The 23,165-nt window shown below is 58.9% G+C and overlaps 5 protein-coding genes across 10 annotated transcripts in view; 2 read left to right on the plus strand and 3 right to left on the minus strand.

The window, feature by feature from the left end:
• Positions 1 to 2: 2 nt before the first annotated feature.
• On the minus strand, positions 3 to 2,819 carry REX1BD (required for excision 1-B domain containing). Its single transcript, XM_074565443.1, has 5 exons — positions 2,759 to 2,819; positions 1,724 to 1,806; positions 1,038 to 1,242; positions 839 to 927; positions 3 to 544 (listed from the first exon to the last, which is right to left on the minus strand). Exons 1-5 carry the CDS (start codon positions 2,759 to 2,761, stop codon positions 472 to 474), a joined length of 453 nt encoding a protein of 150 aa, XP_074421544.1. The 5' UTR covers positions 2,762 to 2,819; the 3' UTR covers positions 3 to 471.
• A 114-nt stretch (positions 2,820 to 2,933) lies between these two features.
• Positions 2,934 to 3,928, minus strand: UBA52 (ubiquitin A-52 residue ribosomal protein fusion product 1). The gene is made up of 5 exons (XM_074565444.1): positions 3,878 to 3,928; positions 3,586 to 3,705; positions 3,407 to 3,493; positions 3,192 to 3,294; positions 2,934 to 3,074 (listed from the first exon to the last, which is right to left on the minus strand). The coding sequence occupies exons 2-5, from the start codon at positions 3,686 to 3,688 to the stop codon at positions 2,981 to 2,983; spliced, it is 387 nt and encodes a 128-aa protein (XP_074421545.1). The 5' UTR covers positions 3,689 to 3,705; positions 3,878 to 3,928; the 3' UTR covers positions 2,934 to 2,980.
• Positions 3,929 to 4,647: 719 nt separating this feature from the next.
• KXD1 (KxDL motif containing 1) lies at positions 4,648 to 6,729 on the minus strand. Its single transcript, XM_074565442.1, has 5 exons — positions 6,625 to 6,729; positions 6,219 to 6,319; positions 5,969 to 6,121; positions 5,465 to 5,511; positions 4,648 to 5,102 (listed from the first exon to the last, which is right to left on the minus strand). Exons 2-5 carry the CDS (start codon positions 6,311 to 6,313, stop codon positions 4,867 to 4,869), a joined length of 531 nt encoding a protein of 176 aa, XP_074421543.1. The 5' UTR covers positions 6,314 to 6,319; positions 6,625 to 6,729; the 3' UTR covers positions 4,648 to 4,866.
• Positions 6,730 to 6,745: 16 nt separating this feature from the next.
• On the plus strand, positions 6,746 to 13,090 carry FKBP8 (FKBP prolyl isomerase 8). Of its 4 annotated transcripts, none has more exons than XM_074565433.1 (9): positions 6,746 to 7,066; positions 7,349 to 7,639; positions 7,813 to 7,982; positions 8,167 to 8,255; positions 8,550 to 8,767; positions 8,842 to 9,014; positions 9,115 to 9,192; positions 11,469 to 11,606; positions 12,232 to 13,090. In XM_074565433.1, exons 2-9 carry the CDS (start codon positions 7,363 to 7,365, stop codon positions 12,316 to 12,318), a joined length of 1,230 nt encoding a protein of 409 aa, XP_074421534.1. In that variant the 5' UTR covers positions 6,746 to 7,066; positions 7,349 to 7,362; the 3' UTR covers positions 12,319 to 13,090. The 4 variants fall into 4 exon arrangements, with proteins under 4 accessions (XP_074421534.1, XP_074421537.1, XP_074421536.1 ...); XM_074565436.1 differs by having other exon boundaries at positions 7,063 to 7,150; XM_074565435.1 differs by having other exon boundaries at positions 7,064 to 7,130.
• A 402-nt stretch (positions 13,091 to 13,492) lies between these two features.
• The window catches only part of ELL (elongation factor for RNA polymerase II), a 54,899-nt gene continuing 45,226 nt past the window's right edge, over positions 13,493 to 23,165 (plus strand). For all 3 annotated transcript variants that reach the window (XR_012584467.1, XM_074565613.1, XM_074565611.1), the window contains exon 1: positions 13,493 to 13,693. Coding sequence is in view for 2 of the 3 variants with exons in the window: in XM_074565613.1 (XP_074421714.1) it covers positions 13,559 to 13,693 (135 nt within the window). In the remaining variant the exon portion in view is untranslated. The remainder of the gene's footprint in view (positions 13,694 to 23,165) is intronic.

The following is a 23,165-nucleotide window of genomic DNA, read 5'->3' on the forward strand; positions in this document are numbered from 1 at the left end:
GCTCCACGGGGACAAGTTTATTGTGGAATGACTGGAGAAAGGCCACTTGTGGGGCACTGGAGCCGTCATGGGGCTGGGGGCACAGCTGATCTCCGAGAGGTGATTTTGGGGGGTTGCTGCCCCCGGGGCTTGATCCCCAATGGGGCTGGAAGCAAGGCAGCCCCTTGGCACTGCGGGTTGGGGTTTTCCCTTGGGCAAAGCCCCGCCACGGCTGGCAGAGCTGGGGAGGGGAACCAGCCCCACGCTAGACCCCTCCGCCGAGGGATGCTCAGGATTTTGGGGGACCCCACTGCCCCCAAGGCGGGGTCTCTATGCCCTCCAGCCCATGCCCAAGAAAAAGGGTGGAAGGGAAGATGCCCACCTTGCTGGGGTGGCGTGGCTGCCCGGGGGGGCTACGCTGGGAGCCAGGGGGGCGAGCGGGGCCCCCGTTCCACCGGCCGGCCCCTCCAGCCGTTCCCACGGGGACACCCATCACTCGACTTCTTCCGAATCGTACTTGAGGTCCTGGAGAATTTCGCTGATTGCCTCAATGGTTTTAATTAGCCTACGAGAGCGGATGGAAACTATAAATAAAGCCCATATGGAGCGTATTATCTGGGCCGCCTCGCCTTCCCCGCGCTGTTTATGAAACACTCAGCCCAGGGAGGCCGAGGGGACCGTGGCCGGGCGGCATCGCCAAACCCTCCCCAGGCTGCGGCCGACAGCGCTTTTGAAGGCACCATCTGGGCCCCCCTGGGCTGGAAGGGGGGGGAATGGTGAGGAAGGGGCTCCTAGCCCAGCAGGGGGGGATGCCACCATCCTAAAATGGGGGGGAGACAGCCGTGGGGCCACCACCTACTTGTGCTTGAGCTCCCGCACCTCCTGCTGATGGGCGTCCACCTCGGGCTGGTCCTGCGCCTGCTGCCGAGCCAGCTGGAGCTGCGCCGTCTGCGGTGGGGACACGGCAGGAGTTGGGAGCCACCCCCCCCCCCAAAAAAGCAGCCCCAGGGCATCAGCGGGACCCTGCGCCCCCGCAACCTCCCCATCCCGGTACCCACCAGCTGCAGCTTCTCCTGCTCCCGCTCCTGCAGGCGGGCGAGGTGCTGGGCCAGGTCGGGGCGGGCGAGCTGGTCCCGCAGGCGCCCGGCGATGCGCAGCACCTCCCGGGAGATGCCGCTGAAGGCCAGCGTGATCTCGTGCACCAGCTGCCGGTAACGGGGGAAATCATAGTGGGGAGCGCTGCTCAGGTACGCCCGGTGGCCCCTGGGGACAGGGTGGGGGGGGAAGAGCCACCATCACCGCACCTGGGCGGCGGGGGGGGGGCACCAGGATGGTGACACCCCGCCATCCAGCTGCTGAGCACCCTTTGCCACCCCACGGGGGGGTTTTCCTGCCCAGATTTGGCAGATCTCAGTCCCCACGACCACACAGCTTCACCCCTCGCACGGGACAGGCATGGCAGCTGCTTTTTTTGGGAGGTTTTGGGGTTTTTTTTTCCCCTTTTCACTCACAAACCTGCATCCCGGGAATTCTATCATCCCCTGTCGGATGCTAAAATAGGATACAGGTGTCCGGCACGGGCGTCCCCCTGCCAGCTGGAGCTCATCAGCCGCCCCGACAGCCGCTGCTCCGTCCCAGCAGCCTCCTCCCATCAGGATGCAAGAAAAAGTAATAACCGGGATGGGCGATTCCGTTCCCGGGTGCCGTCCCCATTGGTGCCCGTCCCCGCGGTGCCCATACTCACTCCTCGAAGAGCCGGTACGCCTCGGCCCGCTCGGCCTGCAGCTCCTGCAGCCGCCGCAGCAGCGCCTGCACGGCTTCGCCCGTCTGCCGGGGAGAAGGGGACGGCGGTGGCGTGGGACGGCGGTGCCACCGCCACGGTGCCCACCACCATGATACCCACCACCATGATACCCACCACCACCATGGTGCCACCACCGGCACAGCGCCCACCACCACGCGGGGCGGCTTCGCCCCCAGCATCGGGCGGGGGGGCAGAGCCAGCACCACCCGGGGGTCTCACCCTGGTGCCGTGGCCTCGATCCCCCTGTACCCCCGGTGCCGGGAGGACCCAGGCTGAGCCCGGCCACTGTGTTTGAGCTCAGTCAGCACCGACCGGCAGCTGAAGCCCCCTCTCCCCACAACCCGGGACCCCCCCCAGCCACGCCTGCACGAACCGGACCGGTACCGGGACGCCCCCCGACCACGTGCACGCAACACAGACGGGCACCGGGACCTCCCCACCCCGGCCACGCGTGGACGGACTGCACCGGGAACCCCCCCGCCTCACACCACGACCCGAGACCCCCCCGGCCACGCCTACACGGAGCGAACCGGGACCGGGACCGGGACCCCCCCGGCTACGTGGATACAATACAGGCGGGCCCCGGGACCGCCCCCACCCCCCGAGGGTCGCTCCCTGCATCCCGCTGGCCACGCGTGGACAAGCCCGATCGGCCCCGGGACCCCCCCCCCCAGCCCCCTGCCCACGCAGCGGGACCCCTGTGTGCACGGATCGGTACCGGGACGCCCCCCGGCCACGTATGGACGGACCGGACCGGTACCGGGACCCCCCCGCTCCTCTGCCCATGCACCGGGCTCCCCGCAGCCACGCGTGCGCGGATCGGTACCGGCACCCCCACCGCCCTGAACACACAGTACAGACGGGCACCCGGCCCCCCCCCCCACCCCTTGGAGGGCCGGAGCGGTCCCGGTGTCCCACCCCTGCGTCCCCAGGGCGTGGGGGGGATCCCCCGCCCGGCGCCCCGTCCCCGCTCACCATGGCCCGGCCCCGGCCGCACGGCGCAGGCCCGGCGGAGGCGGAGCTCAGCGGCGGAGCCAACGCGGTTCCGCCGCCACCTGCAGGCAGCCGCCGGTACGGCCGCCTCCCCAGCCACCCCCCTTTTATTGAAAAAACGCGCGGATTTGGGCGAAAGAACAACAGAAAACGGAGGGACTGGGTCGCTGCGATGCTTTATTGGCAGGGCGGGCGATGCCCGCTTTACTTGACCTTCTTCTTGGGGCGCAGGTTGTTGGTGTGCCCGCACTTCTTCTTGCGGCAGTTCACGGCGCGGGGGTGCAGGCGGGCGTAGCACCTGGGGAGGGGGGAGGAAAACACGGGGGATGTCACCAGAGGCCTCTGTCCCCTGGGCGACGGGGGCTCGGAGGGTCCCCACCCCGCGAGGGGGGGACACACACACACAGGGACGTACTTGCGGCAGATCATTTTGTCGCAGTTGTACTTCTGGGCGAGCTGGCGGAGGGAGGGCTCGATGATGCCCCCCCGCAGGCGCAGCACCAGGTGGAGGGTGGACTCTGAAAGGAGACAGAAGCGTCATGGCGCTGCTGGGGGCGGGAGGAGACCCAGTACCCCGCCCTCCCCCCCCCCCAAAAAAAGGAATAAAACCACAAAAAACACTCCAAAAACCTTTCTGGATGTTGTAGTCGGCGAGGGTGCGGCCATCCTCCAGCTGCTTGCCCGCGAAGATCAGCCGCTGCTGGTCGGGGGGGATCCCTGAGGGAGAGAGAAACCGGCCCGGTGAAGGGGGAGGGTGGGAGGGGAGGGGGGGGGGCCGCCCCGCCGCCACCGCCCCGTTCCCCCGGTACCTTCTTTATCCTGGATCTTGGCCTTGACGTTCTCGATCGTGTCGTTGGGTTCCACCTCCAAAGTGATGGTTTTGCCCGTCAGCGTCTTCACGAAGATCTGCATCTTGGCACCGGTCGCGTCTGCGGAGAGCGGCGGCCGCGTCAGCCCCGGCCGGGCCCCCACCAGAGGCCCCGCTGTCCCCGATCCTTCCCCCCCCCCCCCCCCCCCGATTCCGGGCCGCACTCCCCCGTTCCCGCTCCCTCGCCCCCCGGCCCCGAATCCCGGCCGAGGAGCGGCCCCGCGCGCACGCACCGCCTCGCTGCTGAGAAAAGGGGAGACCGGAACCGGAAACCGCCCGCCGCTCCGTCACAACCGGTCACGCCCCTTCCCCCCTCCCACCGCCCAGCCGCACTGCGCAGGCAGCTCCCGCCCGCCTCGGGGCATAGCCCGGGCCCGGCGGGGCCTCCCGCGGCACCGGGGCCGGCCCCGAACTCTCCCCGCGGCACCGGGGCCGGCTCCACGCTCTCCCCCCACAGCCCCGGGACCGGCCCCAGACTCCCCCTCACGGCCCCGGCCCCGGCCCCACGCTCCTGCCCCCGGCCCTGGGACCGGGCCCAAACCGGCCCCACCGTCCCGGGACCACGACCGATCCCAGACTCCCCCGTGCTGGCCCCACGGCCCCTGCCCCACGCTCTCCCCTCAGCCCCTCGCAGGCAGCAGCGGGCCGGGCCAGGCTGAGCACAGGCCAAGCCCCCGGGCACTGTGAGAAGCCAGGGAGGGAGCGGGCCGCTATGCCCCTGCCCTGCACAGCCACACTGACCCAGAGTGAGGAGAGAACTAAAGGGAAACCCGTCTCTGGCTCTTCTCACAGGCAAGAAACACGGCAACCATGGGGAGATAGCCCTTAGCAGCACGGACAGACCCGCAGGAAAGCCGGAGCGCTGGGGGACACGTACATGAGCCCCAGAAACAACATTCCTTAAGAAAAAAAGACACCTGTGCCCCCAAACGGCTCTTCTGCACCAAAGTCTACATCAAAGGTGAGGTTTTGCCGCTCTCCTGACAAACAAGAAGGGACAAGAGGCATTTCAAACCCATGTTTTACTTATTTACCCCGAAGCAAGTTGTGGGGTTTACACTACGGTGGCAGTTTAGAGGCAGAAGGGCACCCTTCTTCACTCGGCCATCGCTTCTCTCAGCCTTCGCTTCCCTCTTCCCAAAAAAAAAAAGAAACACACAAATATAAATACAGGATAGAAAGTTCTCCGGGGGCAGGTGGCAGCAGCGCAGGACCTGCACACCTAGTCCAGGTCATTGGCCGTGTCTTCATCTGTGAGACTCTGTCCGTTCACGGCCGGCAAATCGTACTGGCCTTGGGATAAATCCTCAAAATCCTGACTCGTGGTGGGAGAGATGATGTCAGGGCTGGTGTCGCAGGACTCTGTGCTCTGCTCAGAGGTAGCGATGGTGGTTGTCGTGCTTTTTGGGACGGGGTCAAAGTCATCGTCGTCTTCTAGGATGGGAGATTCATGGATGTCTGGAAGGGAAGACACAAATGTTAAGTTTTGCTGCTGCTGCCACACAAGACAAGGCACTGCTGGTGCAACACCAGGTACGAGAGACGCCCCGGCAGGAGAATTTGCTAATTTCTAATTCTAAGTTTTGTCTGCTTGTAGCAGTCATCAATAAAAAAGTAACACCATGTAAATTAGTGGCCACTTAGAACTTCTTGCAACCTCTAGTACAATCAAGAAGTTTTCCAGGCTTTTAGTGCAGCAGCCATGTGCTGGCACATGCCTGGATGTCCCATCACCTTCTCCCAGCTTCCGAGAACCCTGTTCTTAGGGAGAAGAACTCTTTGTGCGGGAAGAAATCTGCGCGTCGGAAGGAATCACTCACTGCTGAACGCCTCCGGGTACTGCTTCGCCAGCTTCCCTTTCAGCGTCCTGCAGGAGGAGAGAGCAAGCTCAGCCCACGGGGAAGCTGATCGATCCAGAGGCGAGATGCCTGTCCAGAATTTATGGATGAAGTAAATGGATCCCAGGGGATTTCCAGGGCTGTGGAGCTACCCAGCCCCCCCATCACTCCTTCTCAGCACAGGGATATTTCTCCAAGTCCCAGATTTTGTGACTGTCCCAGGCAGCACCGTGTCCCCTCCCGCTGCCCCACAGGGAGCACAGACCACCCTGACAGGAGCAGAATCAGGAATACTGAAGCTCCAGCCTCCGCAGTTCCTCTCTTGCTGCACGTTTTCCCCTCTCCAACTATTTTTACCTCCAAGACCACCCCAAGCTCCTACTTGTGTCCCACTTTAACTCCCCCACAGCCCACCTAGACCTCGACGAGCCACCCTGCGCTCTCCGTGCTGCCTCCCCCGTCCCCGTTCTGGTCCCCATCACCCACCGGATCCTCCGGAAGATGCTGTCCAGGTCCTTCTTCATCTCCACTAGCGTCTTGGTGTGGTGGAGGAACCGCTCGTTCATCTGCTGCATGCGGACGCTGGAGAGGTTGTTGAAGTTGAGGAGCATCTCGTTGGTCTTCTCGAATCGATCCAACCTGCGCAGGGGAAAGGGGAAGCAGACGGAGCTCGGCAAAGATCCTGTGAGGCTCCCAGTGCCGGCGTCCCGGCGGGGGGGTCTTCCCCAGTACTCACATGTTTTTCTGGGCCAGGATGATCGCGTTGACGTCCTCGGCGTTGACCATGCCCAGCACCCGCCCACAGAATACCTGCGAGGCCGTAGGCTCCATCGCGGCCTGCAGGACCGTGGGGAGCGGCTCAGCCGGGAGCCTCCCGCCCCCCCGCCCGGTAACAGAGACACCCCCCACCCCGTCCCTGGTAACAGCGCCCCCTCCGCCCCGCCGGTACCGGAGCTACTCCCCTCCCCACCGCCGTGCCCGGCCCTGGGGCGGCCCCACACCCACCCGCCGCCGGTAATAGGGTCCCCCTGCCCACCCGCCGGCTCCGGTAGCGCCCCCCGCCCGGTACCCGGCCCCCTCGGGGGGGGGGGCGCGCGGGCCTGGGCCCCTCCCGGGGGCTCCCGCCGGCAGAGCCCGCGCACCTGGGGGAGCCGGTCCCACCGCTTCACATGACGGGAGCGGCACCGGGGGCGTCACCGGCAACCGCACCTCGCTTCCGGGTGCGGGGGGGGGGGGTCACGTCGAGCGCGACCTCACGGCGTCAGCGCGCCCTTGCGTCAGGGCGCTGAGCCGGAAGTAGTGGCGGCTGGCGGAGGGATTTCCCCTTCCCCTAGGCATCCCGGGGCCACTCCGGTGCCGGTACCGAGACTCCAGTGCCGGTACCGAGACCTCTGCCCCGCGGACACACACGAGCCCCCGCGACACCGGCATTGTCCCGCGGCGGCCCCTTTAAAGCGGCGCCGCGCCCCGTCCGGCCCTTTGGCTGACGAGCGTTCTCACCACCCAATGGCGTCAGGGCGGTGGGCGGTGCCGGACCAATAGGAGCGGCGGGGCGGGGCCGACGGCGGCGGGTTCACGGGCCAGGTGGGAGCGGCGGGGGGCGCGCGGCGGCCGTTGCTAAGGGGAGGGGGAATCCCGGCGCGTGACGGTGACGTAGGACCCCCGGGGGTGCGCGGGGGGACCACCCCGGTACCGGGACTGCGTCCGTCCCCACCTTCCCCCCGCGCCGGGCCCGTTCCCTCCCCGGGGCCGGCGGGGTCGCCCCGGCCCCCGCCGCGCATCCCCCCGGTGCTGTCCGGGATGACGGCCGCGCTCCCCCCGGTAAGGGCAGGCCCGATCCCCGCCGTTCTTTCTTCCCCCTTGCAGGTCGCTCCGCCGCCATGGCCTCCAGCGGGGAGGAACCGAGGAGCGGCTCCCCGGGCTGGGCAGGCACCGGCACCGAGCCGGCACCGACGGCCGACGCCGCTCAGCTGGACACGGCAGAGGATTTCGAGGTGCTGGAGGAGGAGGAGGAGGAGGAGGAGGAAGACCTGAGTGAGCTGCCGCCGCTGGAGGACGTGGGCAGGCCACCGGCCCTGCTGCGGGGGGACGCCCAGCCCTCGGAGCGGGGTGGGGGGGACGCGGCTGAGGACCCCCAGGAGTGGCTCGATGTTTTGGGTGAGAACCCGGGCAGGAGGGCGCTGGGCTTGTGGGGCCTCACGGGCTTCCCTGCGGCTCCGCCGGTGCTCCCGGTGCCGTGAAGGCCGGCCGAGAGTCAGAGCGGGGCGGTGGGAGGGAGGCTTTTCCCTCCTGGCTGTGGGCTGACGCATCTCCGGCTTCTCCGTGCCCAGGGAGCGGCTTGCTCAAGAAGAAGACGCTGGTGCCGGGCCAGGGGGTGGACACTCGTCCCCGCAAGGGCCAGGACGTGACCATCCGCCTGAAGGCCACGCTGGAGGATGGCAGCGTGGTGGAGGAGAACCCTGCCCTCACCTTCACACTGGGGGACTGCGATGTCTTGCAGGTCAGGGCTGGGAGAAAGAAAAGCTTACCCGGCTTTATCGCTGCCTTGTTTTCGGCCTGCGGAGCAGGACCTCACCGTGGGGGACATGGGGAGGGTTTGGGGTCAGTGATGTCCCCGTTTGCAGGTCAGAAGCGGCCCCTGTGCCCTTTCTTATGCTCCCTCCCCACGATGTTGTACCCTGCAGGCTCTGGACCTGTGCGTGCAGCTCCTGGAGATGGGGGAGACGGCTTTGATCGTGTCAGATGCAAAGTACTGCTACGGCGCTCAGGGCAGGTGAGCGGGGAGGGCACGGGGATGGCCCCAAACAGCGCGGCGAAAGCTGTCTCCTGTGCTCCTGATGACAGCCCAGCCAGCAAGCCACAGCTTCAGAGGCAGGGAGACCTGTCTCGCTTATTACATGCAGGGGACACGTCCTGCTTGGGGGGAACAATTTGCAGCACGCCCTGTCCCGAGGAGCTCCTGTAGTTCTGATTTCTGGGCTGTGCTGCTAAATCTGCATGGCTTGGTGGCTGTTGGGACCGGCAGAGGTGGTAACGGTGCCATGGCTTTGTGTCCTTTTTTGCACAGGAGCCCCGATGTCCCACCCAACGCGGCCCTCACCCTGGAGGTGGAGCTGCTGGCGGCTCGGGACGCGCCGGACCTGGAGCTGCTCAGCGGGAAGGAGAAGGTTGAGCTGGCCAACCGCAAACGGGAGCGCGGCAACTTCTTCTACCAGCAGGCAGATTACGTGCTGGCCATCAACTCCTACGACATCGCGCTCAAGGTCATCGGCTCTAGCTCGAAAGGTACCTGCTCCCACCTCGGGCAAGGGCCGCCTGGGGTCCATTCCCGCTGTAACCCAGCCCTGGGGTCTTTGCAGTTGACTTTAGCCCGGACGAGGAGGCTGAGCTGCTGGATGTGAAGGTGAAATGTCTCAACAACCTGGCAGCCTCTCAGCTTAAATTGGACCATTACGAGGCGGCCCTCAAGTCCTGTAACCTCGTCTTGGAGCACCAGCCAGGGAACATCAAGGCTCTCTTCCGAAAGGGCAAGGTGAGGCCAAGCACTGCCATCCTTTCCCCACAGCGTGATGGAAGGCAGGACCAAGGGAAAGACCTCAGACATCCTGCTCAATCCCTGTCTCGCCTTCCAGGTCCTGGCTCAGCAGGGTGAATACAGAGAGGCCATCCCCATCTTAAAGGCGGCGTTGAAGCTGGAGCCTTCAAACAAGGTAGGCTGCTGTTGCGTGCTGTTGCGTGCCGCTGGCGATCCTGCTGAGCGGGGTGTCTGCAGGGTGCTCTCCTCTCATCCGTGTCCCTGCAAACCTAGGTGTTCCCTGGGGAAGGCTGAAGTCCCCCCATGGTTGTTCCCAGCTTCCTCCATGAAGGAAGGCTGGAAATAACCCCCAGGAGCCGGGCAGCTGTGGGGTGATGCACCCCGTGGGGCAATGTCTGAGCTTGGATGGCTGGTGGGTCTCTTATCTCCATGTTGCGAGACTCTCTCTTTGCCCTTTGGTCCTTGCAGTGGCAGGACTCTCGGCCAACCCATCCCTGCCAACCCATCCCTGCTTCAGCGATCCTGCGTGTACGATCCTGGCTGCTCCAGCTTCCCCGGGAGGTGCCAGCAGCTCGTGCCGTGGCTGCGGGAAGTGGAGCAGAGCCGGGTCTCCGCAGACTCGCTCGGCAGGAGTGTGATTCACTGGGCGGCGGGAGCAGCCCAGACCTCGGTCCAGCGCCCGGGCCAGGGCGAGCTCTGGGTCAGGAATTTCCTGTTGGTTAATGATCAGCTGCAGGACTGGAGCCTCGGGAGAAATCAAAAACCAGTGCCAGGAAATGGCCCCAGCAGGAGGGGAGCCGGGAGAGAGGCGGGGAGGCGCTGTCTGCGCAGGGTCGAGGCAGGGGGCTTGGTTCTACAGGTGGGCTTTAGTCCTCCACTGGGTCTGTCATTTTATCCACCTCTTTTTTCTGGGAATTTCACCGGACCGTCATGATTTGTGTCATCATCTGGTCCCGGGTAGGGTGGGGCACTGTGGAAGAAGGTTCTCGGTGGTCCCGCAGAACTCGTGGTCTGAGAGCACCTGCGGGGAGGGATGAGCAGGATCTCAAACCCTTCGCTTCCCAGCAAGGTTAGGAGGGGCAGCTGGCGTGAACGAGCAGCACAAGCGACGCAGGCAGCACCAGGAGCAGCTTCTGCTGTGCATCTCCAGCACGTCACTGTTGGCAGGGCAGCTGCTCGCCAGCCCATTCAGACAAAGCTTTTAATTGGAGAGGGGTGAAAAATCAAAATCCCCGGCAGTGACGTTACCAGTGCAACCACAAGTACACAAATTACTGGCCTCTCCGGCTGGCTGCCGGGACTCCCGGGGAAGTGGTGGTGCCACTCCAGACGGCAGCGTTAAACACGCGTCGGTGAGTCACGGGCTACGGCTACCGGTGGTGAAAACAGATGCAAGAGATGCTCGGCTCCACCTGCCTCGCATGAGGAAACCTGGTTCTCTGGGGCTGCCGGCACCTTTCAGCTGTTCCAGACTGTCAGCTGCTGGGCTCCCTTCTCCTGATCCCTTGGAAACGCATGTTCTGGGAGCAGGAGGAGATGCCGATGTTTGTCCTTAACGCCGACGTGGCAGCCCTGGTGAGCTCGCGGGCTGTCTGCTGCTGTTTGCACCCTCCAAAGTCTCCTGTTTGAGGCAGCGGTGCCGAGCGTGGCATGGGCTGGTGAAGCCCTGGCCGGTCTCCGGGTGAGCAGATGTGAGCTGGAGCTGGTGTGGGTCACCGGTGACAGTGTTTTGGGGAGGTGTCCCCAGCAGAGGGCACAGCACGGCCGTGGCACCGGACGTCTGCGCCACCGCGGCCACCACGACATCCTTCCTGCCACCACAGGCTCGGGGAATGGCTGGCGGTGCTGTGCTCGGCTCTCCGGTGCTTCTTGCTGGTTTTTAGGAGCCTGCGAGCTCCGCGCAGGACACAGGGCTTTCCAGCGCCAGCCATTGCCGCTGCTCAGTGCAGCCGGGCAGGTACCGACACGCTCCCAGGTCTTGCTGCAATCCCGCTTCACACCAGGCTGCGTTTAAGCCCACTTTCCCAGCCTGCTTCCAGACAGAAAAGTGGGAGAGCTCAGGCACGTCTGTCCCCAAGGCAGGAACTTTTCCGTCTCGGTTAAAGGATAAAAAATCCTTTTCCTGATGTCTGGCATCAGCCCTGGGTTCTGCTCCCCACTGCCGGCTGGGGAACGGCTTGGCTGGCCAAAAGGGACAGAGGGGCACTCAGACCCGCGGGTCACCCAGCCTGGGTGTCCCATGCCGGCCTGGTGCAGCCCCTCAGTGCAGGGGACAGGGCAGGATCCGGCCATTGGGCCCCCCCCGGCTGCTTCTAAGCTGTTCCATGAAGCTCCTGCCCGGTCCTGCACCCCTGCACAGGGCGGTTGGACCTGTTGGTGGTGGCACTGGGGTCCCATCCCCTCCCCTGCACCGCAGAGCTGATAACTGCAGCGCCACGCTCTCCTCCCCAGACCATCCACGCCGAGCTCTCCAAGCTGGTGAAGAAGCACGCGGACCAGAAGAATGTGGAGACAGAAATGTACAGAAAGATGCTCGGGAATCCCAGCGCCGCTGGCGCCCCGGGGAAATGCAAAGACAAGCTGCCCTGGGTAAGGGCTGGTCTGACCTGCCGGGGGGGTGGCAGAGCGGGTGGGGGTCACCGGGCTGGGCACACGGGTTGTGTTAATGTCCCCTGGGGGTCGATGCAGTCCTGCTGCCAGGCGGGGGGGATGCTGATGTGACCCACGGCTTGCGTTGTGTCAGGGCAACGAGCCTGCCGGGGCTGGGGGCCGCTCCGTCAGCCTTGCCAGGGAAACGGCGATAGCCCCAGCTGCGCTCCTGGCTCCATCCGATGGATCCCGGCGCTGCCAGCTGGAGGGTCCGAACTTTGCTCCCAGCTGCCACGCTCAGGAGCCCGCTGGCTGCCTCGGTGGAAAGCGCTGTCAGCTGGGCTGCCGGCGGCACACGCTGTCCCCACCTACGTGCCGGCCACGCGCTGAGCACGGCCGACGCAGCACTTGCCTTTTTGGGCTGCGTTTTATCTGGGATGTGCACTGCGAGCTCGGTGCTGCCCTGTGGCTCTGTGCCAGCGCAGGCAGGGCAGCACGTCCCCGCTGCCGGTGAGGCTTGCGGCATGTCCCTGCTGCTGGTGGGGCTCATGGCATGTCCCTGCTGATGGTGGGGCTTGTGGCACGCCACGCTCATCCCGTCACTTTGCCGGTCTCTCCTCCGTAGTCCATCCCCTGGAAGTGGCTCTTCGGTGCAACAGCCATCGCGCTCGGCGGCGTGGCTTTGTCCGTGGTCATCGCGGCAAGGAACTAAGGATGGCGGCGGGCGGCCCTGTGGCACAGCACCTGCGCCGGGACGTGCCTCTCTCCTGCCAAGGGGCTTCCCTGGGGCTCCGCTGACCCCTTCCCGCGGACTCGCAGTTGCAGAAGTACGGATGCTTTCTCTGATGGAGGTGCCGGATCCCCATCCCGGCGTCCCCCCCATATCCCTCCTGCGGGGACAGAGCAGCAGGCAGAGCAGGGACCCCCGAGCACCCTCCCAGCACTCAGGGGCTCAGCCCCATCTGCGAGCATGGCAGGGGGGAGCGGGGGGTCCTGCACACCGGTACGCTGTGACTGTCCCCAGCCCAGTGAACCCCATCAGGCGCCATGGTCCTGCCAACATGGCGAGATGGGCCGGGAGGAGGAATTGGTGTAGGGATGCGCCCAGGGGAACGTGTGGCAAGATTCCCCGTGTCCTGGGTGGGGGGAATGGCGGTGGCAGGCACCCGCTCCCCTCCTCAGCACTTCCCCGGAGCGTGCAATGTCCAAAGGAAGCCAAAGAAACCCGCGGCGGGAGGGGGAAAAAACAGAGACACCCCACTCCGTGCTGTCTCTTGTAGGTCCAAGCTTTTTTTTTTTCTTTTTTTTTTTTTGGGGGGGGGGGTGGGGGGGTCCCCTCTTTGCCCTGCAGCTCTTTCTTTGCTGCTGCCCCGGTCTCAGCTCTGCTCGCGGTGGGGAGGGGTTGTAGCCCTGTCCCTTCGCCCCCCCCCCCCCCCCAGCCCCAAAATGACTGTGAAATTCCCAAATAAAGGACAATTCCATCACTCCTGGGCTTCTTCATTGCCAGCATTGGGGGGGGGCCTGGGCCTACAGGCTGCGGGTTCCCCCCCCCGGCAGGGCCTAGGCCCTGCCGGGGGGGGAACCCGCAACCTGTAGGCGTTGCTTGTGAGGGGGGAAACCGGGCCGTACCGGGGGGGTGATGCCCCGGTAACGGGGGATGCCCGCCCGCCCCCCGGGGTCCTCCATCGCAGCGAACCACCCTCCCCGCCATGCCCCGCGGCCCTTCATTTACATATCCCCGCCTCCTCTTTTCCCCATCCTCCAATCCGACGCGTCGTCCGGCGGGGCCCGGCCAATGGGAGAGAGCGCTGCCCACCTCCTCGCCCCAGCAACAGGCGCCCCGGGTGGGCGTGGCGGCGGTGGGGCGGCTCATGAATAATGCATAAGAGAGGGGGCGTGGCGGCGGCGGGAGGCCCCGGCGGCCCAGGCGCGGAGGGGGAGACGGTCCCAAGATGGCGGCGCTGCAGGCGGAGCGCGGGTACGGGCTGTCCTGCGGCCGCCTCGGCCGCGGCACCCGCGTCTCCGTCTTCCACGTCAAGCTCACGGAGAGCGCCCTGCGCGCTTTCGAGAGCTACCAGGCCTGTAAGGTAAGGGGGGGGAGTGGGGTGGCGGGCGTTGAGCCGGGGTGGGGGGGCGACGGGGCACGGCCCCGCGGACGGCGGCCGCCACGAGGCCCTGGCCGGAGCCCTGCGGGCGGTACCGGCGGGGTTGGCACCGGCGTCGTTGTGTGTGTGTGGGGTGGGGGGGAAGGTTCCCTCACGGGATGGGGCCCGGTCCTGCCGCTGCCGGGTGTGTGAAGGAGGGGAAAGGGGGGGGGATGACCGGGGAGGTGGAGTGGAAGGGGGGGGTCGTTCGGTGTGAGGCCCTCCCCGGTGGGGGACTGAGGAGATGAGGGGGGCCCCCGCCCCGCCCCCCCCCCCGCCTTCTGCGTGAGTGACTGGGGAAACTGGGGGGGGGGGGACACGACGATTCTGCTGTCGGGTACCTGAGGGAGGCCGGAGGGGTCTCGCTGTGCCTTCCCCCCCCCCCCCCCGGTAACGCCCCTGTGTCTGTCCCCGTCCCGTCCCCCCACGTTGGTGTTTGAGCGGCCCCTCTGGGCCCCCCCCGGTAGGTGACCGGGGAGGGATCATAATCCTCCTGTAAGTGCCCGAGGGGGACCGTGAGGTGTCGGTGTACCCCCCCGGTAGCTGTTGGGGGGACCCTAATGTGCTCCCCTCGGTGGGTGACCGGGGACCCGGGGTCTCCGTGCCGGGGGGGGCTCTCGGTGTCCCTCCCGGTAGGTGTCTGGAAGTCGCCGTCAGTCCCCGGTAAGCGGCTGGGGGGGGGTTGGGGGAGGGTGCGGCCCCCCCCCGTGTGCGTGACGTGGGTTTCCATGGCCGGGGGGGGCCGGTCTCACCCCGGGGACGTGTCCCGGGGGGGGGCGGGCTGGGTCCGCCCCCGGAGCTGCCACCCTGGACTGGGGGGGGGGGGGGCTCCCTTCCTCGTTGCCACCGTCCCCGGGGCGCCCGGTTGTGTTCCCCCGGGCCCGGTGCTCTGCTTCCCGGGGGGGGGGCGGGTTCAGGCTGGGGCTGTATTTTGAAATTTCCAGATTGTCTTTTCCGAGATGTTTCCTTGAAATGCATCCAGAGAGCTTATTAGTCACGTAAATAAAGAATAATGGCAGTCCTCGGCATCTGGCGTTAGGATGGACCGGAGAGGGATTACAAGCTGTCCTTTTTATTGTAATTTTATATATTTTATTTTTTTTTCTTTCCCCCCCTGATCCTGCGAAGAGCGTGTGGGTCCCCTCACCTTGCCGGGGAGCTGGGGGAAGCTGGAACCTAACCCGGTTGTCATTAGGAGCGTCCTGCCTGCCAGCTTCTGTAGGATAAACCATATGTTGTCACAACACTATTTTTAATTTAGGGTGTTGGTTACATCACATCCCTGAATTGGGCAATCTCTGTACGAGGACGAAGGTAATTACTGTACCAGGATTTATCAACTTATATTTTTAATGAGTGTTTATCAGCATTTTGAGAAGTCAGTAGCAATAAGTGCCTTGGATAGAATGAGTTTTAGCTTTTTCTCCAAAAAAAAAAAAAGAAAGTAAAATCCAAAGAAATGCTTTCCTATATATTAGGAAAGTCTTTTCTTTTGGGGGAGGGAGAGTAGGACGACTACAGGCAGCTGCGTTAAATATTTTGGGAAGCTATTCTGAGTCCGTGTCACACATGAATAGTGGTGTTTATTTTCTAAATGAAGTCTGGTCTCGAGATTGTTTGGTGGCCACCAGCCACTAATGAACTTTGCTTCCTTCACCGCCACCCAAAAGAGAAATAGTCAGAGGCTACTGGTGATTAAATGGGCAGGAAAGGATAAGGGCAGAAGAGCTCGCTTGTTTGTATAGTGAATAACGCAACAATTAGTGGGCTATTAAACACATATGCTCATTCTGCATTTGTTCTATAAACAGTTTCTCCAGCGTGTTGAACGTCTCTGCTTCCTCTGAAACGCTCGGCTGTGGCCATGCCAAGAAGCGACTTTATAACACACCTTTGGAGCGTGTGTTTGTCCAGTCTAGGCTCTGATTTAATTTTGGTCTGCAGTAGGTAAATGGAAAAAATTTGCTAAGGCTTCTTCTGCTCAGTTTGGTTTTAAATGTGGTATAACTGACGGCAGCGTTGTGTAATATGTATAATGGCCTGGAATCCAATACTGTTGTTTGTGTTAACCTGAAGTCCAACGTGTGTGCAGTCTGACCTGTTTTATGCGCCGGGATCGCACGTCGGTGCGATTTCTGCGACAAGACTCTGTCTCTTTGCCAGAACGGGCAGGATAATGTCTTCGGTCGCTTGCTTGAGTTTGTTCTTGGTCTAATAATAATGTATTGGGATTACATAATCCAAAAATGATCACCCAGCCGGGCGAGATGCCATTTGTTTTCAGTGTCCCCTGTGCCAGAGCAGTTGCCTTCTTGGTGTGGAGCTGCACCATGTGTGGATCAGGCAGCAGGATTATGGAGAAAGAGATATTTGTTGTCTTGACTCTCTCCCACTTGGGTCTCTGCTAAATTGTCCATGTCCTGGTGAAGAAAACGGCCGCAGGTCTGCATAGTGATGCCCAACTCCATGTTTCAGCCAGTTGTTTCTGTACCGTGTACAGGGAACGTGGAGCCGCTGCTGAAGAGGTCCAGATCACGGGGCTGCTGGCTCCTGTGGCCCTCACAAGGGTTTCTTTCTCCGGTAGCAGGGGGGTTTATGCTCACCTAAAAGAAATAGGAGCCTTAAAAATAACCCCGGCTTCATAGGGGACACTTTAAGATGTTGCCCGTCTGCTCCTTGTGAAACTCGCTGCCCCTGAAACTGCTTCCACGCAGTTGTGAAACTGCGAGCGTTGGGTGCTGAGCTCTGCAGCCGACGGCCGAGCGGTAGAAAATGTGTCCTGGCTCAATTTGTCCACTGATGAAATGGAGCCGGTCTGGTGTGTTAGCCTAAAACAACTCCTGGTTCTTCAAGGAACCTAATTCTGTATTAGCTTGCAGTTTTCTGCGTTCCCTTTGGGTGTGTGTACAGGCTCTGTTTAGGCCTTCCCACCCCCCACAAAAAAAGCAGGGCATGACTTTTCCCCGTCTCTTCTGGTTTGCCTCCAGCTTTCCCGCTGCCCGCGTGGAGGTACGAGGGAACTCCTCATGCCCCTGCCTTGTTTTCCTCTTTCATTCTCTGTCCTGGACCCTGTCCTCCACGCTTGGTGATGAGGTGTTGTATCTATCCTCGCCTGGTACACCTGGACATCCATCCTTTGCTTTTCACACCCGTTGTTTTTTTTAGCAACATCATGGGGGTTTCTGGGTAAGTGGAAGTCTTAATGCATGATGTAAAATGCTTCCCGGCAGACCCAAGTGTCGCTTGGCCGTAGGGACATCTCCTTGCGCTACGGTGGTGTAGGTGCCCATGGCCTGTACACAGCATTAGGGCTCTTCCTGGAACCCTTACCTGGGAATTTCCCGACTTTCATATATTTATTTAAAAACTCTCTTTGCGGCTTGAGGAGAGGTGCTAGTGATCTTGCGTGATGGATCGCCTTTTGATAACGAGCAATGTGACTGCAGTTGCACGCCTTTCTCTTATTTGTAGCTTTTGTGTTGAGCTAACCATAGCCGATGGAGGCCAGGCTCCACTGGGCTGACGGCCCTTGTCTGGGCTTGCATAGAATCACAGAATGGTTTGGGTTGTAAGGGACCTTAAAAATCATGCAGTCCCTCTCCAGGGATGGCGGGAGCCTCCTGAACTTAGGAGGACGTAAAGAAGGGGGTTGCAGCATCCCAGCTTCGGTCTCCTGCCTCCTGTGCCTCTCTCTGCCCCTGCTACACTGAGTATTTTGAACTGAAGCCACCGGTTGATTCACTGGTGAACTTTGGCAGGTGCACAAATATTTATCGGGGGCTAAGCTGAGATAACCAAAGCACATTGCCCCTGGGCTCTGCTCGCTGCACTGAATTTTGGAACCCTGCTCTGACAGACGGGGCTTCCCAAGTTGTCTTCCCTGTGACAGAAGGTATTTCTGGGAGGTTAGGGTTAAACCCACCCCTCGTACCCATCGCTTATTGAAAGAACTTTTTCAGACTCTGCTTTTGGAGCAGGTTGTTAGAGATGCCTTCATCTTGCTGTGTTTAAAGCACGAAACACAAAATGAAGGCTCCTGCTGTCATTACAGGGTCTTTAGGGTAATGCGTATTCATGCTGACTTGGGAATTGAAAGCTGTTTGCAGGTGTCAGGAGGAGAAGAACAATCCGGCTTTCGAATCAGAATTCATTGAATTATCTTAAAGCTTTTTGCATCATTCCTCCTTCCCTGTAACCTGTTTTTTCCTGTCCTGTTAATTCACTGATGCTGTAGTCCGTCAAAATTGAAGCTATTACGACATCGGGAACATGAGTCGGTGACATGACTGAATGAATCAGAGGAGGCTGGCTGGAGAGGAAACTCATTGTACACGTACATCTCCTTGCAATCAGCAAAAATGGGACAGGATATGCAGAACGTACCCAACTGCTGCACTCCTGCTAAATGGCCTTCGTGTGGACCTGAGCGTGGCACCTCCCCTTCGAAGGAAGGGGACAAAGAGGCGTTTTAACATTGTGCGTGAGGAATGTTTTGGCCTGTGGCATTTTCCTTTCAATTATTTAGGGTAGCTTTTTCTCTCAACCATATACCATTTGGATCTGCTCAAATTATAGATTCATCTCTATAGTTTTCAAATTGCATGGGAAAGAATTGTCTGTAATTTACATCTAAAGTGACGTACAGTTGCTATGGGATTCGGTGGCAAATTATAAACCCATTATGCTTTTTTTTTTTATACTGGTGGTAGCAGACTACAGAAGTAGGTCTAATTGGTGACATGCCAAGGAAAAATAGAAAGTTTGTGACAGAATCCTTGTGACCGATAGTGCTTTTTTTTTTTTTAATGTGATCTGCTTTTTATCAGCAAACCATACGACACCGTTAATCAGAGAAGTTGAATTGGGGCATTAATAACTTTTTGCTCTCTAACAATACTGGGGGAAGCACGCTTGAAGATTAACCCTTTAGATTTCTATGAGACTGGATTATTTTTATTTTTTAAGGTAGGCAAGCGGGGTGTTTTGGCACCCGTGTCGATGGCTCCAGCAGCTGGATCCTGGCGGTTGTATTCATTACCCGGCAAGACTAAACCCTCGCTCCTTTGCAGCATATTTTGTAGTTGGTTTCTTATTCCACTTAAACAGCAGCAAAGGGAGGAAGGAAAGGTATTAGAATTTTTTCTTCTGTCTGAAGCGTATCTGATGGAATACGGTGTGCAGACGGGTCTCTTCAGAGCAGTCTGTCTCCCAGGGACCTCTCACCTGGGCTGCAGCAGGTCCTGCCTCCAGTGGCTTCTGGAGCCGGTCAACTGGCAGAGCGTGAAGTCTACGGGTGATCCTCCGACAGCAGGTTTTTTTTTTTTTTCTGAACCCATCTGAAGTGCTCTGTCCTGTTTAGTTAGTTTTTGTCATAGTGCTGCTTGGCAGAGGGATGGTGACTGTTGAAATAGTTCACTTGCATAGTGCCGACTCTGTTGGGATAGCAGAAGAGCTTTTATTACTGGCGAGGGAGGGGAAGTTTTGTTTGAAAAAGCATTTGAGGTCTCGTTAGTAAATGAACATGTTATCTCCTAAACAATTTACACGTTTCAAATGATATAAACTTGGTTCTGCTTGTAACTTGTAAGCATAAACTTGTGAAGCGTCTCCAAATCCCTGGTGTTTGTGCATGTTGAAAAATGGGAAGGGACAGACTGCATGCGTCACTCTCGTACTACTTTGTGCCAGCTAATCCATGGGAGAAGAATACATTTTGGCTGACTTAGTGGTTTTGCTGCTAATGCACGAGAGAATGCATTTGAATGGATGGAGTGGCCGCACGGGTTTAGGTAGACTTTGAAGAGATACCGTATGTCTGGGATCCTATACCCAATACCCTAATTTGTGAACACGGCCATGTAATACACTGGCTTTATTTGGTTTTTGGGAATGAGAGGAGAAGTTAAGGGGGGAAAAGTGGTCATCAGCTCAGCAGAAGGTTGAGATCAAGTTACCTCTGAATAATTAAGGTTAATGCTGTTTTTGGAGGAACCATTATCTGGAATGAACTTAATGCTAATGAAAAAAAAAAGCCTGATAACTTGAACTATGCTAATATTTTGTACAGGGTGGATACAGAAGAGACATCACCAAAACTAGGCTTCTGCGTTCAACGTGCCTTAGCTTGACCTAGATGCATTATCCAGGAAAGGAGCTTGGATTTGCTGATAAGAAGAGTTTTCTATAGTAGCTCATGTGTTGCTTAGAAACATCCCATGTACATAAGGCAACTTTAGCACACCATGGTAACCTAGTATTGCCTTTGCACTGGGCTTTTTTTTTTTTTTCCCCCAAAGAATTTATATAATAAAGAGCACGATAAACCCCTCGGCAGTGGGTTTGCAGAGTGGTGCTGTGTATCACCGCTGCACCGGGAAAGCTGACTTCCAAAATCCAGTCCTTTTTGCATTGCTCCAGCGAAAAGGCAGCTTAGAAAAAACACTGCTCCGTGCGCTTGGTCTCTCCTTTCTTTACATTGGACTAGTGCCTTTCTTAATTTAAAGAAACCAGCATTTGTTTAACTCAAAAAGAGGTCACTGCTTGTGAGCAGGACTTTACTTAGCTGCCCACCTCCACCCACCTTGAGTCTTCCCTGATCTGGTGCAGTCTGACTGCTGTTAACCCTCCGCTCTCCCTCTGTGCAGCAGAGCTTTTCTTGGCTTTTGGTATGCAGGGGAGAATACTTTAGCCCAAGACGTTCGTGGAAAACCAAGATGTTTTACTTTCCTTCAGAGTCTCTTTGGGCCAGCTGCCGCCACCAGTTAATCTTTCGTCTTATATGCAGAACCTGCAACTGCCCGGGGAGGCTCTGGGCATGGTCCTGGGGCATGCTGCTCTGCAGGAAAGCTGGTCATTGCGGGGAGAAGGCCGGAGCTGGCGTCTCGAAGGACGATCTGTGCATCAAACTGCGAGCAAAGGCTTGCGTTGTGCTGCTGGCTTCAGTCCCGCTTCCAGACCGCACCGTTGGGTTCGATGGTAGATGCAGACTTTCTGCTTTGTGTTTGTCACCGCACGTCACGGGGTTTAGCAAGTACCGTGAAACTTCCTAAGAACAGCCAGTCGCCTAAACCTTTGTAGTATTTAGATTTCATCAGTACAAACATCCTCTCCACTACTTGGCTCAAATATTTTGAGATCCATGTAGCTTAGCTGATAGGCCGTGCTTTGATAAGAGCAGCCACCTGACACCCATGGCAGTTTCGTTCATACAGGATCGGTGCTGCAAGGGTAGTTTAAGCTAATTGTCGTTCTTTAGCAAGAGCAGACGTGTTGCTTAAAAGCCTAGCAAAAAACCCGTCAGGATGGAAGAAATGCTAGCTCAATCCATATCACTGTGCCCAAAGGATCCATATTTCCGAGGTGGAAGACACTAATTTAATCTTTCTTCTATATTCTTACCCACTGAGGGCTTGTTCTGTGACGGGCTGCAATCAATACATTAGGTGCCAGTTGTGGTTATTTGAATCATATTTCCACATTTCAGTGTCTAGACTTTATGTTTGTGTGAGTTTTGTTGTACCTTTCCAGCTCCGGCGCTGATTTCAGTTGTTTTTGGCTCCTGGTTTCTATGAGAAAATCAAACGCGCTGTGTTTCTGTCTCTCCCAGTCCCCAAAAAGAAGGCAACAAGGGATTTGGCAGAACTTAGTTTTTTAAGCTCCTTTGCCACCATTTTTCTCTTTTCTGAGAGCGTCTGTGTGTGGATGAGCCAGGTTCTGCCATTTGGTGACCAGCAGAGGAAAGCAAAGACAAACCACTGATGACTGGAGGTAAATCTCTCCCTGGTTCTTGCACTGAGGAAAATGTGCTGTGAAAAAAGGTATGATCTCGATATAGACAGTCAAGGCTAGAAAAAGGGAATCTGCACACATTTTTAGAAATAAAAAAAAGTGGTAATCCCCAAAGTAAGAGCATTTGTTGAGAGTGAAGCGTCCTTTTCATTGACTGCATCCATTGTGCTTAATTTTTAGCCAGCAGCTTCCTTGCACCCGCAGATATTCGGGACTATGGACGTGACTGTATTTACACTCGGTGAACAGGAGGGTTGGTCTGTGTTCGGGAGATCTCAGGGTTCCTCTGTGGTGCTCAGAGGGGTTGATAATGACACGGACCATGTTACGTTAACCTTATTGTGACCAGAAGGTAGGACAGGCTTCGGTAACATTAACGGTAACTGCCACAGAAGTACTGACTTGTGCAGAAAATGGTGTGTAAACCTGAGCCAAGACTGTGTTCATTTGATCCTGAAAACAAAGTTCCTGGTATAAAGTGTATTATGGATAAATCGGTGAGAGGAAATAATGTTCCCAACTCGTAATTAACTTGTAAAGCTTGGTGATGTGAAATTTAAAAGGCTTAAGTGCATCTGAATAGCAAGAAAAATTGGTCATATACTATGCAAAGAATAAAGGCTGTGGTTACAACTTCTCTATGTGTCTCTGCTTGCGTATCGGCTCCTCGGCTCCCGTTTCTCCCCTGGTGTTTGAGGTGATCCAGCTCCTTGCCAAAGCTATGGCTTCACCTCTTCCAGGGAGCCGAGCTCCGTGCAAAACTTCAGTGTAAATTCTTCCATTCTTTTCAGATCCAGGATTCGACGGATGCTTTTCAGAGCCCAGCATGGGCGGAGTAGCAAGGAAGCAAATTTTTCCACCCTGCCTGAGCTTGGGCAAGCGGAAATTGTGCCTTGGAAGCCATATAAGGCGAGTCAGTTCTCTTGCTGGGCTCACCTTTCCACTGGCGGGCTGGGGAAGGGAGCAGCCCTCGCTCACAGGGAGAGCGTAAGGTCTGCTGGGCCTTTGAAGTTGTTCCCTGTGCGTCTGACACTTGCCGGAGGTGTGGTGTTGGCAGGCCTGATTAGGTCCCGGAGACTCATTAACTCCCTGACTTGTAGGGTTTTAGCACGCTGTCCCAAAAACGAAGGCGTAAACTCATGATTCAGAATGAAACTGCTATAAAATGAGTGGAGCCGGGAAGAGGTTGAGGCAGGGCAGAGCGGAGCAGCCTGCTGTCACAGGGTTTCTTCACTTCCTTCAGCAGTGTCTGCTGCTGACGACAGACCACACCGAGCAGGACTTTGCTCCCAAATGATAGTTCTGATGTCATTAAAATAGATTTTTGAAAATACTGATGGCACCTCCTCACGCTTCCAGGGGTGTTCAGCCCTCAGAGCCGGCGAAGCCGGAATCGTGACCTCTGCTGCTGCTTCTTGCAGAATTAAGAACAACTTCTGCTCCCATAAATAGTCTCTTAAGAAGTGCGTGGGAGCTCTGCTGGCCAGTTTCTTTTGAAAAGTGCTTTCGGTGACACCTGCGGCAGTGACCTTGTCACCGTTTCCCCCCTGCGCGCTTGCCAGGGGAGCTGTGTGTCGATGGGAACGTGGTGGTCATGTCCGCGAGCTCTGCTTCCTTCTCTCCCAAT

The sequence above is a fragment of the Larus michahellis genome, chromosome 23 (assembly GCF_964199755.1).
Source record: "Larus michahellis chromosome 23, bLarMic1.1, whole genome shotgun sequence".
In the NCBI taxonomy this organism is placed as follows: domain Eukaryota; kingdom Metazoa; phylum Chordata; class Aves; order Charadriiformes; family Laridae; genus Larus; species Larus michahellis.